At 41.4% G+C, this 16,693-nt stretch overlaps 1 protein-coding gene across 8 annotated transcripts in view; it reads right to left on the reverse strand.

Annotated features, from left to right (window-relative positions):
• The window catches only part of dgkh (diacylglycerol kinase, eta), a 66,205-nt gene that overhangs the window by 44,815 nt on the left and 4,697 nt on the right, over positions 1-16,693 (reverse strand). For 5 of the 8 annotated variants that reach the window (XM_084361901.1, XM_084361904.1, XM_084361903.1 and 2 more), the window contains 3 exons: positions 8,522-8,632; positions 6,020-6,178; positions 1,850-1,930 (listed from right to left, as the gene is read on the reverse strand). In XM_084361901.1, coding sequence (XP_084218027.1) covers positions 1,850-1,930; positions 6,020-6,178; positions 8,522-8,632 — 351 coding nt within the window. The remainder of the gene's footprint in view (positions 1-1,849; positions 1,931-6,019; positions 6,179-8,521; positions 8,633-16,693) is intronic. The other 3 variants (XM_084361905.1, XM_084361899.1, XM_084361902.1) reach the window with 1 other exon arrangement.

Below are 16,693 nucleotides of genomic sequence, written 5' to 3' on the forward strand. Positions count from 1 at the left end.
CTTTTCCTTCGCCATCTTAAACTGCTCTCATTCCCCCCGAGCCCCTTATACCTCTGTGGTCTGTAAACAGATTTCTCAACTGTATATTGTGCTTACTTCCCTTTTCTAAACTGTTTCTCCCTTTAGGTCCTTTCTCCCTTTCCTTCTTCTCACCATGTTAGTGGGATGCTGATGCTCATGCCGACATGTTAAGCTCATCTTCAAACCTTAATCACAACATACACACACAGTCACAACTGTACACACATGCTGCACACAAATGCAGCAGGCACATGTCATCTTATTTCTGAATATGGCAGACATTAAGCTATCCCAGGCACTCAGTGAAGCGTTTCAAGGCGTTGCTAAAAATAGCCATGTGCTCTCCTCTGGGCGCTGCTCTCCTGCCTACTTCCCCCTCCTTCTTGTTTCTTATTATAGCAACACCCGGGGAGAGGAGAGACATTTATAGAAAGGACGGGGCACTACTAGCTCTTTCACTGTCTGTTTTCATCCTTCCTGCTCATAATACTCATCTTCATCTCCCTTCACCTCCCACACACACTCATCCAGCTCAGTTGCTCATTCTTCTCTCGAACAAGCATCCATTGACAGCAGCATCACTTGTTTTCTCCCACTAGATGTGCCATGACGTGCAGCGTGTGACAAAAAATGACCAGTAATGCTGGGAAATATTAAAATATCAACTGAATATAACTATGACTGACGTCTTCAGGGGTACAATATGCTGGGTGAATCATTATCCTTAAAGGGTACATCCTGCTTTCTTGTAAATCCTGATGCATCTCCAGCTGAATGCATACAGACTGTGAATGTTGTCCACTGTGGCTGAAAGCATTCTAGCAGTCTAGTGTTTATCAAAAAACACACGTACCTGCTGAAAATATATAATTAGTGAGAATCATTTGGAGAACTATGAAATTTCATTTAACTTTGTCAGGTTACGTAAAATCACCCCAGTGACTTTAGTGCTGATGTCGGAATCCAGTCAAAGTTGGAGGTCGTAATTTCCGAGATGACATTCCTAAATTCCGACCTCTAGAGCTCCAGGTGCACGACGCCAAAAATTAACAAAAAACTTGTCTGACGGTACAAAATGTTTCTTTAGCAAGTGTTCACACAACTGATCCTTCAGCAGTGCAGCCTTCTTGTAGATATGAACAACAGAGAGGAGGGAAACTGATGCCATTATACATTATATTTTACAACACATTCTATACTGAGAGGAAACAAATACTCCGTTCACAAGCCTAATACATATGCTGTAGTCTACAAATACATCCTACCCAGATATTGCCAAATAGGTGCTTTTGCTTTTTGCTTTGAAAACAAATCCTTCGCCATCACTTTGTCAACCCTCTTTACTCTCAAGGAGAAATTTTGATGATGTTCATGAGACTGGTATTGATCTTTTGATCTAACTCCCCCTTCCCCAGAAAGAAAATAGTCATATTCCCCGAAATATTGAAACATTCCTTTACCAGAACACTAATCCATGACTTCCACCGTCCACTGTCTCATTTTTAAACATCCCTGTGGCCAACAAATCTTTTAAGGAAATCAAGACACCATTTCCATTGGTTCAAAAACTCAACTGAAACATACAACAATAAAAAAGTCTCATCTTCATAAGGACAATGAATCTGTATATATATGTGAATTAGACTGCAGCGATATGTGAATCTACAGTAGATTACATACCATGTATGCGTTTCTACACACCGTGACACACTCATGTCACTGCCCAACACGTGCCTCGGCCTGTGAGCTCCTTACTGACACCCTACATGTTTGTGTTTGTATGTGTGTGTGAGTGTGTCTGCGTGCTAAGACTGCAAGATGTACTCACCGTGAAACTGTTGTTGACATTCTTTGTGCTGGACTCTGCAACACTGGCATCTGATAGGTCCACCTCGTCAAAGATAAGGGACTGCAGAAAGAAGGAGGTGTGAGGAGAGAGAAAAGAAGGAAGTCCAAGAGGAGAACAGAGAGATAGAGGGCACAGAGGAGAACAAGACAATGAGACTTTGAACAATAACTTCAACATTGGGTTTAACTTAGCTTCCTGTAACTTATACTAGAGTAAAGCAAAGCAGGCCTAAAATGAACAGGTAAACCTTATCAATACAAAATGGAAACTACTGCAAGAGTCATGACAGACGTGAAAGAGCAGCATTTCAAATGACAAACATTATGATCCTGATATCAAATGTGTAACCCACAGTGTTGCATCTATTTTTGGTCTATTATTAGAAGCTACAAGCTAAAGATAAAACATGACCTTCCTGATACATCTCAAAGCTGGAAAATGGCCCTAAGTAAGAATGATCTATCTGCTGTAACTTACTGAGAATGAGACAATGTAAAGGGAAGCTCGAGGAGCTGCAGGGTTTAGTAAAACCAAAGGGAACAGCAGATGTGCATTCCGCTCAGCTTTTGCCGAGGGTCAGACCCAAGCATGTCATGGAAGGCATTTCATCATGCTTAAACAAATCTAAACTTGGTAGACAATTAGGTAGGTTATTTTTATGATATGGAAAATAAAACTAATAAGAAGCACTGTTATTCTGTAAGACATGTCATTAACCCCTTCATACCTAAATCATTTCAACTCATTAATCCTGTTATTTCTTACTGGTCTGATGAAATGAAGCTAAATCAAAATATCAACTTATGCCTTTAATATATATTTTTTTACGTCCACTACAATAAAAGTCATGACCAAGATATCATAAAATTATTATTTAATAGTTGTTTTTAACCATCTAGTGTTAAAAACACTCCTTGTAGGTTTATTATTTTAATGTTTTTACACAAATTGTCCTTTTAGATATTTTCTCCATGTTTATTTTTTATGTATTTTAAGGTAACTTAAGGCTGATTTGGATTCTGATATCAGATAAACAGACGCTCCTGAAACCTGCAGAGCATGTATGCATGCTGCTCATGTCTGTTATTGGACCAAACATCTGAGTTGAGACAAAATAATAATACTTGAATAGATTCAAAATTTTGACTCAAATGAATCATGGAAGGAACCAGCCTGATGCTCAGGCTCAACTGACATTTGCTTTTACTTCATTATTTGAAACGCGGAAAATTCACAGTTCTCAAATCAGAAATGTGGTCAGTAATTCAGATGTCTGTGACCAGGCAAGCGAGGAAACCTCTCCACTGTGTCTGTTCTTCTGCGAAGTCAGTGGGAAATTATGCATTACATGCATTTAAACATGTGGTGTTTTATATCTCGCCTTGAATTCTCCTCAAATGTTTCAATTTAATTTTAAATTGAAAGATCATTTCACAGTTTGTGCTCTTTTCAGTCCTTACTGGTCCTTACAGAATTCTCTTCCTCATCCACTAAATCAATCAATACATTTCTTTAGTTTCCTCAGCAACATACTCTAAAAGTGAAATATTGTTACCATCACTTTATAAAAATGTGTTTTAGGATCAAAATGATTGAATGGACGTACCCTTTACTTTGTTTTTTACAGTCTATATATTTTTGTCTGTATTGTTTTAACTCTATTAGTCTATTAGGACACTTATAAAATGCTTCTATATTACATCCACTTTAAGATTCTTTGGTCTGGATGAACAGAAACAAATATTTAAAAGGCAAACTTGTTTTGTCTGCCATGCTTTTCTTCCGGCATGCCTCACTCTGACAACTTGCAAGTCAAATCTTGACATTTCTAAGTTAGTTCAGTCTATTTAGTTACTGTGCAGAAGCAACCTTTTTTAAAAAGTGCATTTTGATGAGCAGAACTCAATTAATATTTGATTTCTCTTGGAGTGAATGGGTCTGAAGGGGTTAATAAAACGAGGAAAGAGGAGTAGTAAGTAAAGAGGAATAACTGATGGGTCAGAAACATTCAGCTCAGGAACAATGAGTCCAATTTTTCTGGCCCTCAGAAAGATCTCAGTTTGCTCCATCTGCTAGGAACTGCACTTCATCATCACAACACAGCTACACTATCAGCCTACACTGCAGTGAGGATGTCCCTCTTGAGTTTCCATTGTTTTGACTCTGTATCTAAATGAGAACAGTGTGAATAACAGGACAGTGAATGCTGATGTGTCTTTATTGAATTTCTATGTGGCGGAGGAGCTGGAGCCAACTCTATGCAATATAGCCAGCAGACAGACAGAGGGGAGAGCCAGAGTCTACACACAGGAACATGATATCCTAACAGAGCTGTGATGCGTAAGGCACGCAGCTGAGCTCTTAAAGGGCCACAGGCCAAAAACCTATGTCGTCAAAGGAATGCCCTCTGACTGTGTGTGTTTGTGTGTGTGTGTGTGTGTGGGAGGAGTGAACTGCTGCAGCTGTCAGAGGGAATGCCCAGTTAACGACGCTCTCCCAAGGCCTGGCTGGAGAGGGACACCAGCCAATGCTTACTGTGTGTGTGTGTGTGTGTGTGTGTGTGTGTGTGTGTGTGTGTGTGTGTGTGTGTGTGTGTGCGTGTGTGTGTGTGTGTGTGTGTGTGTGTTTGTGTGTTTGTGTATGTAGAAGGAGCATGTGTTATGGCACTTCCACATATCCCTACAAGCGCGTGTGAATGTGTGTATGGAGTGTCAGCCAAGAGGGCCCGGGTATGAATGGCACGCAAACACAAACACTGCCCTCCTGTTACAGTGCTCTTGGCTGCTATACCGTTGCATCACGTGTCTATGTATGTGTGTGATTACTTTCTACAGTTCCTTTGTCACACTCCTCCCTCTCTCTCTCTCTCTCTCTCTCTCTCTCTCTCTCTCACTCACCACCCCAACACACACACAAACTTGCATGTGTGGGCACACACGCTCAACTGTCTTGAGGGAAGCTGTAATGAAAGCTGACAGTGAATGGTGGACAAAGGCAAGCATCCAGAGCCTCTGTTACCCATAGATCCACAGCTGAGCTCAGCGGCTGCATCTCAGCGACCTCAACGAGCCTCCTCTCCTACCTCCTCCAGTTCCTCTCTCCTCCTCATCCTTCATTTTACAACAGGCAATGTGGTTAAAACATGTAAGTTTACTATTTTACTGCCAGTCTGCAATATTTAGATGCAGAATCTATGCATTCTACAGCTGACATCTTTAACTAGCTGCTTTGTGTGTTCCGAAGAACAGGAGGAAGAGAAGAGGAGAGGAGGGCAGCTTCCAGGACAGACTGCAGTGCTGAGATGTAGCCTCCCTGATGGATCAATGAGGAGGTCAGGCTTCCCAAGCACAGGGCAGCACAGCCAGCCAGGCCACCTCGGAGACACCAGGGTGGATGGACATGTAGGATATGGACACTTAAATATCGAGTCACTGTCTGGCCATGACAAAGAGAACTCACTCATAAGTATCCAGTTATAAATGACTAGTCCTTATCATAAGAATTTTTGATTCATTTTTCCAGCATGGCCATCAAGAGACTTTAAAGAAACAGTTCACCCAAAAATGAAAATACAGGGTCAGAAATGTTTTGTGGACTACAAAAGTTCACCCGGCTTTCCATCAGCATGGGAGTGGGTGGATAATGACTGAATTTTCATTTTTGGGTGAACTTGTCCTTTAAGTTGCAGGCAAGGACAAGCAACACACATAGTGTAAAACAAAAAAAGCATAAGATAAGTTAGTTTAAATTGATCCAGGTTTGGCCTTACAGTCTGTCCACGTGTTTTGCTACCTGTAGTATTATAAATATTATATACTGGGCATTCATGTCATATGGTAATAAAAATGTTCGGGACTTGCAATAACTGTTTACCTCCTCCAAAAATGTTGCTGGAAGAGCTGTATTCCTTAGTTCATGCACAAAATGGCTTCCCTTCTGTCAGAATGACACCCTCTATGTAATTTTGCATCTCTTCTGTGAAATTTTCAAGTTGCTATATTTTCTATGTGAATACACTAAACCTGTCTTGACCCAGTAGCCCCATATGTCATGAATGCAGCACTATTATGTACAGGTGAGTGGATGAGTAGGGAATGGTGAAGCTGTTGCAGTGGTCTGGCCCCTGGCCCCTGGCTGTGCTGTGCTGACCCGAATTCTCACTAGGCCTTCCTCAGATCCGCTGGCACCCAAAGGTGGGGGGGAGCGCCGTGCGCCTGTCCAGCACACAGACAGAACTCGCCAGCACACGCGACTCCTTGACACTCTGCGCAGCGCCCGCTCCTGCCAGCGTGCCAGGGCACTGCCAGACTGGTGCGTGTGCAGACACACGCGTACACACAAGCGCACACACACGCACATATGTTCCAGACCAAGGAGGATAGGTAAGAAGCAAAGGGGAAAGAGATGTCAATAACAGGAGAGAGTTCAGAAGTTAAAAACAAAAGAGTGCTCAAAATCAAACACAGGCGAACAAAAAGCTTTGGTATTGCTGAAAAAAATACAAAGACGATATTCAATTTTAGAAATGAAGGATGGGAAATAAAAGATAATTTAAAAGAAAAAGAAATAAAACAAAATTTGAAACAATCAGTATCAAAAAGTTACAAGATTAATAAGAGTGAGCTATGTACAGTAGGTGGACTATGCTTAATATAAAAAAGATTTAAAGGCTACAGTTAGCAGCAGCGGGTTAGCTTAGCTAAGCGTAAAGACAGGAAACAGGGAAACAGCGAGCACGACTCTCTCCAACAGGAACTTAATCTGCTGAGCAGCACCTCTACAGTCGTGTTAATTTTGCTTAACTATCTTTTAACTGAGTCATGGTTAGTTTTAATCATATTTATTCAACATCATCCTGTTGTTGACTTAGTCATGTTTAGTCAATTAAAAGTCTGAGCATTTTAGTTTTATCTTAGTCAAAGAAAAAACGTAACTATTTTAGTCTTGTTTTAGTCACTGATAACTGGTTCAAGTCTTTTAAGTCAGTTTAGTCTGTTTTAGTAATCAGATTACATTGAACATTTTCGTCAGTGTAGTCAAGCCAAAACAACTAATCATATCATTATCTGATGAAAAGGTTTAATGAGCGCACCTTCAACTGCAGAAAGTGTCTGGTCTGGTCTGGTGGTATCAATTTAAGGAAAACATTCACAGTCATTTTAATGCCAATCAAATCAAATTCATTTTGATGATTATGTGAATGACAAATAAACACGTTGGTCACCAAATAGTTGCCAAATATGATAGCTGAAGTGCACCTTTGTTTATTTCTTATATTTTATAGTTTGTTGATTGCAAAGGAGTATGGCTTTCAGCTGGTACCGCTGCTTTAAATAAACTTGCAATCTAGCTGAACATCAGCATTTCCCATACAGTAACCTACATACTTTCCCCGCGTCACATCATGTTCGTATCTCCTCCCCCCCCATATGACAGACACACACACACACACACACACACACACACACACACACACACACACACACAACAGATACACACTGTCCTGAATATAACAGACACTTGCGTGTACCAACACAGACGATCTCGCTCTTTCTCTCTCTCTTCACACACACTCATTGAGTCCTGCAGTGTGTTTCTGGTGTAGTCCTGACGGCGCACAGTACAGAGGAAACAGATCTGCTCCATTAGGGGAAAAAATCCACTGTCTATCATGTTTCATCTGCTCTTTTTTGGTAATGGAAAAAAAGATTTTGGTAAAGTTTTTATCTTTTAAACTACATTTTAGTTTGAACAATATAAGTTGTTGATATAGTCACAAGTCATGCTGTCTCGTTACTATCTTGTCTTACTCATGATAAAACATTCAATTGAAGAATATGTTTTGTCGTTGTTTTTGTAAACAAAATGAACACTACTCTTAAGCTCACTAATGAATGGGCAGAGGCCCAGGGAAGTTACTGGTATCAGTAAAGAGATCAAATCAATACAGCCCAAAATCACAATCACATCGCCTCAACGGGTTTTACAATCTGTACAGTGAACGACATCCTCTGTCCTTAGACCCTCGATTTAAGTGAGGAAAAACTGGCCATGTTGAAAAAAAAAACTTTTAACGGGGGAAAAAAAGGTTGGAAGAAACCTCAGGAGGAGCCACAGAGGAGGGATCCCTCTCCCAGGATGAACAGACATGCAATAGATGTTGCATGTACAGAAAAGAACAACAAAGTCACAGTTAACAAGTTGCATTGACAGACTATCTGATACAAATTATAGTAGATAGCCTGCCACATCACACCTGTAAAACAGCAAACCAATGTTTTTTTCCGCTTCTGTTTCTGTGCACACTAAACAAACAAGATATAACATGCTAGTGAGTGAGCTGTAGAGGTGCTGGAAGGTGGTTTTTGCTGCCTTTGGACAGTGCCAGCATTTTCCCCATTTCCAGTCTTTGTGCTTAAGCTGAGCTAATTGGTTGTTGATTCAGACTGAGCCTGTAAAAGCTTTGTCTCTACACACTAAACGTCAATTCTGAGATAAGAGGACAGACACTGAAGATCAGTGCTAATAGTTTGGTAGCTTGAGCATCTTAACAAATTAAATTTATAGTCAGAAGGCTTGAGAGTGTTTATCCTGCTCACCTGTAGCTGCTGGTGTATGTGTGTTGCATGGGGAAAAGCTTGGTAAGCTTACCTTGGCATCTTTGGCATAATAGAGAGTTCGGCCTCTCAGTTTGAAGTAGCGTTTTTTCCACCTCTGGAAGGAGCTTGTCTGTTTCAGCAACAATCCCTCCTTTATACTCGTCTGGAGGGAGAAGAGACACAATACAAATAAAAGGCTGTTTTACCGGGCCTCACATCAGTGAAAGGTTCCATCAGAAAATCACACAAAGCCTCGGTCTCTCTCTCTTTACTCTGCATCTCACTCTCACCCTCTTGTATTTATCTGCAGGAAACTGTCAAGATGAAATGACTGTTTTTGTGTGTGTATGAGTGAATCTGAGCAATTCTATGCGTGGGAGGCAAATAATAGTCCAAAAAGTGGAGAAGAAAGGAAACCCATTTACACACACACACACACACACACACACACACACACACACACACCACTACTCATTTTTCTGAAGAGCTACAAACACACATCACTCTCACTTAACCCTTTCCCCTGGGCCAGAGAAAAAAAGAAGAAAGAAAAGGGAAGGAGAGGAAAAAAGGCATCCCATTGACTGTGTCTGCTGCCTCGGCCAACTGCTGAACCCAGAGGAACTCAACACAAATGTCTTCCACCATGCAAGTCTGATAGACTCACGTTGTCTATGTTCTGCACACCAGGAGCATTTCATGGTAATTTTGAAGGCAGGAGAGGAGGAGGAGAAGAAGAAAAATGCAGTATACCATAGGGTGAGAGGGAGCAGATGGGAGAGTGATTGGATTTATGAAAAAACCTAAAAGAATGATGAGAAGACAGACAGACAGAAAGAAGTAAGGTCTTCCGTTCTTCCGGCCACTACGTGTGTGTCACATCAAATCACACCCGCTCTCCATGTGAGACACAGTACACACACTCATCATCATTACGACCACCATCATCTTGCACGCATTGACACACACAAACACACACCGGCCACACAGAGCAAATACAGTGAGCCATGGAACAGTGGACGTGGAGAAGATAAAACACACACAAACGCACAGATGGAAATGCTGTGCGGAAGAACATCATTCTCTCTGGGCACACAGAGGAGAGGTGGGGCATGCACACACACACACACACACACACACACACACACACACACACACACACACACACACACACACACACACACACACACAGGCTATTAATAGCAAAGGAAGGCTGTTCTCTAAGGGAAGAATTACAAACAGAGACAGAGGCCTGAAGCTGACATCCTGCCCACCAGCTGTGTCAACTTAAACACAGAAAACACTGAATACAGGCTCACTGCGGATACACACTATATATATACAGATACACATTCATGGCACAGTGGATGATGAAGGCATATACTGAGCCATAACGGGAGATCACATAGATTATTACAAATGATGAAAAGAGATGAATTTGACAGGACAGGAGCGTTAGTTTTACTGCTGTGGTTTTTAAAGGCGCTTTTCATTAAAATGTCAGAAACATATTTTCGCAGTTCCACCCCGTGGTGTCTTTAAATTAGTTATATACGTCAAGGTTTAGGGATATCTTTCTCTGAGATTTCTGCCTCCCCCACATACAGTAGAGGTGAATGGAAGTACATTTGTGGTTCCCATTGAACTGAATCCCCTTTCTGTTTTTTTTCCTTGTATCTCACTTTCATCATTACAAACATGCCAGAAAAGAAGACACTGTTAGAAAGCAGCACATCACAACCCTCATCAGACTACATCCAGAAGAAGTTATAACTTGTTTTGCAAGTCATCAAAAACATTCTGAATTGTTCTGGACCTGTTGATGGAAGTTGCTTAGGAGTGAGACGTCTTACTTCTATCTCTTCTCTGTTGAGAGTTGAACATGCTTAAAGGACAAGATCAACAGAACTCGCGATAGATACAAACCGGTATTTACATCCTGCTGTGAGCGACCGAGCGACACACAAACACAAGAGGGATCTGCCTGCACTAGTGATTTGAAACTTTGAAACTCACAGCAGGATGTAAATACCGGTGTGTATCTATCGCGAGTTCTCGTTGATCTTGTCTGGCGCGGCTTCCGTAGTGCAAACGGCTGTGAGGGAGTCTTGCGTGCACGTGGGAGCGTGCCTCCAGGCAAATATAGTATAGTGACTGTTTAGGCTGTAAAAATGTACTAAATGACGTTTCGAGTATTCGAGTAAACTCTGGATGTCGCCACTTCAGGACACTTGGATTGCAGCGGACGAGCAGTATGGAGGAATATTACAAAGTTTTTGTGTAGTTTTATGGACCTTTTCGTCTCGGGCACATTGACGCCAGTTATATGGATTTTTGCTGCAGGAGGGTACCCCCGCGGGTCTCCAGCTGCACTTTGAGGAATAAGAAACTACACCGGATTTCTCATCAGCATGAGGGTGAGTCGACAATGACTGAATTTCGTTCTAGAGTGAACTATTCCTTTAAGTGCTGCTTTAACAGAGCAAGTTGGAAAAGTATTAACAAGCCAGTGGCCTTATAATTTCAACGCACACCATAACATCACACCAGAAGGCAGAAATTTAGCATGAAAATCAATGTGTCCAACTGGGTGTTGTGTTTTCATCACAGCTGAGCAAAGCTGGAGCCTGTTTTTTTTGTCTAGTGTGAATGAGGTATTTGCCATATATGGCATTAAGGTCAAAATCTTTAGGTTCTGGGCTGTTGGTCGGATGAAACAATAAACTTGAAGGCGTCATCTTTTGCTCAGAACAATGGTTACATTTTTCACTATTTTCTTTTTTATAAGTAAAATGATAAACCATAAACCAATTAATCTTACAAAGAAATAGTTTGCTCTGCATTACATATTGACAAAAAGTAGCTCTGGTGAAGGTGAAGCGTTCCTGCAGAGAAGCACACCGACAACGTTGTATTTCACTAAGCGATTAGATCACCTGTATATATTTTGTTGAGTTGTGTATTTTCATTATCCAAAATGTTTCTAACAATGATCAAACTTAGATAAGCCCACAAGTTCACTTAAAGTAATTGTTCATTTCATTCGGTCGGCTGTAACATCCGGGAGAGAGTCAGAGAGTGAGGAAGTCTGCCAATGAGACTAAATGCAATATCAGTAAAACTTACACATTACCTCGCCCATGAACTTTTGTGCCTAGGCCACGTCAAAAAGATTTTCATCAGCAAAGATTGTTATTTAATGGTGTGTTCACCATCCCCAAAGCTGGTTTGGATCATTTGTTTTTATTCGTGTTACTTATGCAAGTGTTAATCTGTCCCAAACAGACCGATTAATTTACTATAGATCAGATATAAGCTTGCGTGCAACAGCACACACCAAGGTGTCTGTGTGTTTGAATTCAGGTCAATCACTGGACTCTACACTCATGATACTGAGCATCACACTTCTCTGATACAGCTGTCCACCTACCTTAATTCTCTGCTTCCCTTTTCGTAGGTATGGCCTGGAGACCATAACCCTGCGGTGGATTAAGGTGAAGTACCTCAATGCTGACTACCCTGTATGAAACTTAACTGCTTTACTCTGACAACGTTCAAAATGGGACTCAAATACAGCGGCATGGCAAACAAAATTACTGTTACTGAGATGACTGGGGGTTAATAGCTGCATCCAGGGATTTCCTAAACAGTTTCTCATTGGAACAGAACTGCGACTTAAGAAGCACAAGGCAGTGTGTTGTTAATGGTTCTTCCTTGCAATACCACTCTTGACATGCGAACACATGCATACTCAAGCAAACACATACACATATTGTAGCCGGACAATCAGCTGCTTGGACAGCTAATCTAAATGGAAGAGGGGGAATACAGTGATGACTGAGAGGCTTAATGAACACCTCATGACTGATGAGACAAATACATAGTGGTAACCTGTGCTGCTTACGCTAAGCTGGAGAGTTAAGTCATTACACAGCATAGTATAAGCTGCACTACTATTGACACTACCAAGTAGACTTAATATATATGTTATCTTCACACCATAACCACATCTGTGTGTGTGTATGTGTGTTTGTGTTTTTCTCCAACAAGCAGCCAGAAATTCCTCACAGCGACTGCATGTTGAGGCAGTTGAGCTTTAAATAGCCGTAGAGTTTGTGTCTTGGTGCTAAGTGTCGGAAGAGAAACTTTCAGATTCTGAGCCACCAAAGTCACAAAGTGAAACTTAAATCCTCTCTGCCCAGCTGGAGCAGCAGTGGCATTGCTCTAGTTGGGACATTCAGTTTTCTATTTTGTCCCTTCTTGGCCTCCATAGTTCCTTTCCTTGTCTTCATCTCCTTCCTGTTGCCAAGTAGGCCAGAAGTGATCTATAAATAGTCCTTCTGCTTGCCTCTGTGTGCTGCTCCTCTCTTCTTCTAAATTGTAAGACAGAGAGCGAGTCCTGTGCCAGAGCAAAATGTGTAACCTGAGCACCATGTACCTTACACCCACACTCTGCTTGGCCACTGACATGGTGACACACACACATTCTAAACAGCACACACACACATGCTTATACAATGGACAAAGGCACAGGCAGTTCAAATGAGTCCAGCAGCTGTGGTTGGTGGATAAGAGCAGTGCAGGAGTTCCCTGAAAGGCTAAATGAAGAGAGCAGTGCAGACCTACGTCCTGCCTTTGACGATACCCAGACAGTCAGTCAAACAGCTTACTCGCATAGCCAGTTCATGCTGGACCTGACCATCTATGAACTTAAGTGAGGGCTAACTAGAGTCAATAACAGACTGCCTTGTACTATCGGCCTCCTTCTCTTACCTTAAAGCTCCAGAGCTCTACGGCCTAAACCCATTACCAATCCCCCCTAGGCCTCACTGAGGTTTACATCTAATTAATTTGATAAAAATGCTCAGCGTTCCACCTCCTTTTAGCATAACTGTTTTATATGCATTTTAATCCAAAGTGCAAAGGTTAAAGATTTTTTAAATGATAAGCCTCAGAGAAGTACAGGCATGCTAATTTTGTTCTGAATAATTGATCTACTTCACATATCAGAGTCTTCTGGTGCTCTTGACAATCTTTCCAAATGATTGTGAAAACTTATGCTGCTCACATGGGCATTTGTCTTCTGAATGACTACTGTGTGTCAAACGCTTGGCAGGTATAAAAATAAGTACTCTGTTTAAAGTATTTATGGACTATGAAAAAAAGTGTGAGGTTGTATGTACCAGACTATTTATTGGCCAAAAAGTCAGTATACATGGTAAATGTTAGGCAGACTTGTATTTATATAGCGATTCCCTGGTCTTCGGATCGCTCAAAGTGCTTTACAACACTTGCCATATTCACCCAGTCACAAGCACATTCATACACTGATGGCAGAGGCTTACGTGCAAGGTGCTGACCTGCTCATCAAAAGAGATACAGTGCTTCCTAAGCAAAGTGTCCCACGATATTTCTATGCTCACACTCTATATCTCTATGTTCACACAGTCATACGCCGATGGAACAGCCATCGGGAGCAATTTGGGCTTCAGCAGTTTGCCCAGGGACACTTCAACATGCAGCCACCATCCTTCTGATTACTGATAGACGGATTCTGTTACCTTTAGACAGTGCCAGAATAGCCGTTTTACTCTACTACCAGACTTTATGCTATGCTAAGCTAGCTGGCTGCAGACTGTAGCCTTATATTGAATGGACAAATATGAGAGCAAAAAGCAAGAAAGAACTTAGCAAATTTCCCAAATGTGTATTTCTGGAAGAGCTTTGTATCCCAAATATAAGGCTTATGTCAGTGCTTCCTCCCCGCTAGAGGAAAACGTATGCCTGGCAATTTCAACTCATGACTGATAAGACTAAACTGACTGTAATTGGTCAGTCCATAAAGAGGACTGCTTACTTATCTGTCCTTAGTTTTAGTGGAAAGCTGTTTTGCTGCTGAGAGAAGCCCACTGTCTTGGGAATCATTCCATGCAGTTAGGCTCTGTCATACCTCCATTAACAACTCATTTGTCATTCCTGAGTAACACTGGAGCGCCTGTGGAGCCAAAACAATCAAGTCTTAGAACCCAGTGCTGAATCTCTCAATTTCTCTCTCTCTTGTATTTCTTCCCTGGGTCCCCACACCTCCACCACTCTCATATAGCTGTCTTATCACATTGTCGTCTGTGTTGGGTGTAATTGTAACTCTGTACCCTTCCTCCTCTGACTCCCACCACATGCTAAAAATGTCACCATGGTGATGGGAAAATTACAATCCAGTGGTTAGGAAGGGGTAATTCCCCTGTCTGCGATCTCCGTTTTGCAACTGGGCTACGTATACAGCTAGTATACATGTGTCAAGTGGGTACAGGGGGTGTTAAATTATGTTGTTGAGGCCGGCAATTTACACACAATTACCTCAATTAGCTAAGATTTGGACAGAAAAGGACCCAACTATACCTTGTTTTAGTGCCATAATGGATTACAATAGTTATGTACAGTTTCTATCTCTGCATGTGAGAGTGTGATACAAACAGACTTACAAGGTAATTGCAACACATTTAGAAGTAGAGAGTCCCTTATCTACAGCATTGTATTACTGTCCATCTATCACATCAACCTGTCACAGCATATACTATGCCCGTTTATCCTTTGAAGGGTCGAAGGACGAGCTGGAGAGATGGACAACCATTCATGCTCACATTCACACCTACAGACAACTGATACAGCAGTTGCCAATTATGACCTGCAATCTTTGGGAGAAGACCTGAGCACCAAGAGAAAACCTGTGCAGGAACTCCACACAGATTTGAAGCTAGAGCCTTCTTGATGTGAGGAAACAGTACTAACCATTGCACCACTGAGTTTCCCCATTATCAAAACACTTAAATTCAAATGAGACTTTTACATTTCTGGAAAGTCTTCCATATGCAACTAGAATGGCACTCAGTAGGGTACATACCTCCTACACGGCCCAATAGTCCCCTTTAATGAAATCAAGCTCAATCCAATATCAACTAAAATATATTTAAATCTGCTAGATCCAAATTTTTATTTGGATCCGCATCAAATTGTTCTCACTCATAGATACCAGCCAACTAAATACACCTGATTTTCTTTCACCACAATGCATGCATTATTCCTTGAGAAATACAAAAAAAAGGTAAAAGAAATTCGACCTTAAAAAAGGTGAGAAAAAGCTCCTTGATCAGTCCCTTTATCAAGATCTGCACCAAAAGTTAATGGGGTCTATTTTGACGAACCATCCAACCAACCAAGCAAACACCAAACAAATGGACACAGGTGAAAAACATAACCTCCTTGGTGAGGGTAAACATAATAAAAGAGTAAGGTAATTGACATGGGCCAGGAATCAGCATGTGGATATTGTGTCATGTATCCCATGCTGCCATTTTGGCTAGGTCTCTCTTGCAAAATAGATTATGTATCTCAAAAGACTTCCTGGATAAATAAACAAAGAAATTCACAAATTGTCTCAACCTAGAGCCAAAGATTATTTGTCCAAAAAGTCAGCCTTCCTTTCCCTTAAATGAAAGTCAGAGGATCACCTCCTACAATATATGAGAGACATGGTCATGGAACGAAGATGAATATAACATTCCAACCCCATTTAACTCATCTGTCTGATCTGGATTATTCCATGTCAGGCTTGCAGAGCCTTCCCAGTCCCCTGTACAGCAGCAGTACCAGGCTCCACCTTACCATTAGCTCTGCTTTCAATCACACAGCTACAGTATTAGTCACAAGTTTAAGCTCTCTTCAGCTGCAACAACACACCCTGAAAAGACAGAGAGGGGGCTGAGAGTGTAAATGACAGGATAAGGCTATGAAAAGAATGTTATTCAACCTCACATATTTGAGCAATATGTAGTCTGATTCTACAAGAATACTGTGGTTTAAAGAAACATTTTGTAACTTTTTTACCTTTAAATAAAAGCTTCAAAATGAATTAAGGAGAATGGCACGTCTGTCATCCCTACTCTGCGCCCCAAACGCCTGTGTAACTTGGGTCTTGCATGATCCTCTGCAAGAAGTGCGTGACGCTTAATGACACTAACCACTAACTATGTCGGAGAAACTTGATCAAATTTTTGGAGTAAATATTTCCTGCTGCTCTGCCTCAACTCTCTATGATTTATGGATTTTTCTTATGGACAAATAACTTGTTGCTAAAGCAACCACTAACTGCACCTAACTGCAGCAGCCGTTAGCTAGTGAGCTCAGTTAGTAACGCAGCTGGCTGACTCTACCCGGACAAGACTTG

Source organism: Pagrus pagrus (genome assembly GCF_965226575.1).
Source record: "Pagrus pagrus genome assembly, chromosome: 9".
Taxonomy (NCBI): Eukaryota; Metazoa; Chordata; class Actinopteri; order Spariformes; family Sparidae; genus Pagrus; species Pagrus pagrus.